Source organism: Nanorana parkeri, unplaced genomic scaffold (assembly GCF_000935625.1).
Source record: "Nanorana parkeri isolate BGI_ZX_2015 unplaced genomic scaffold, ASM93562v1 scaffold79, whole genome shotgun sequence".
In the NCBI taxonomy this organism is placed as follows: Eukaryota; Metazoa; Chordata; class Amphibia; order Anura; family Dicroglossidae; genus Nanorana; species Nanorana parkeri.
Genome location: NW_017306347.1, coordinates 457303 through 457781, shown reverse-complemented (window position 1 = coordinate 457781; position 479 = coordinate 457303). Strand labels below are relative to the sequence as shown.

At 40.1% G+C, this 479-nt stretch overlaps 1 protein-coding gene across 1 annotated transcript in view; it reads left to right on the top strand.

Annotated features, from left to right (window-relative positions):
• Nucleotides 1-479, top strand: part of ANKRD13C (ankyrin repeat domain 13C) — a 29387-nt gene that overhangs the window by 9048 nt on the left and 19860 nt on the right. The window contains exon 5 of the mRNA XM_018576864.1: nt 289-330. Coding sequence (XP_018432366.1) covers nt 289-330 — 42 coding nt within the window. The remainder of the gene's footprint in view (nt 1-288; nt 331-479) is intronic.

The following is a 479-nucleotide window of genomic DNA, read 5'->3' as shown; positions in this document are numbered from 1 at the left end:
GCTCTACTTGCTGTGCTCTTCTTGTATTGGCTCTAGATTATAAAAAAAAGCTCTAACAGTAGACTTTCACTGAAGTCTTTAGTCCCTCCTCAAGCCCTGTAGACATTCAACAAGAAGGGTTATCGGTTGCTGTCATTGGTTTTTCCAGTCCCATGCTAGCTATATAGGAAAGTTGTGCTTTATTGTTGAGGTGTGTATGTGTGTGGGGTCGGGGGTCTAGTTTTGAAGTTTGTTCCTGTGATATCTATCAGTGACTTTTTCCTGATCTTGTCTTTTTTATTTCTGCAGGTAATACTCCATTACACCTCGCTGTGATGCTGGGCAACAAAGGCAAGTTGGTTTTATGTGCTTTTTTCTTTTAATTGGTTCCCTCTATTCTTTTGTCTTCTTCTAAAGATTGACCACTTTAAGCAGCTGGGTCATCAACAGGGCCAGAAAACGTTATCCAATGTGTAAATCTGACCATACACAGCAAATAA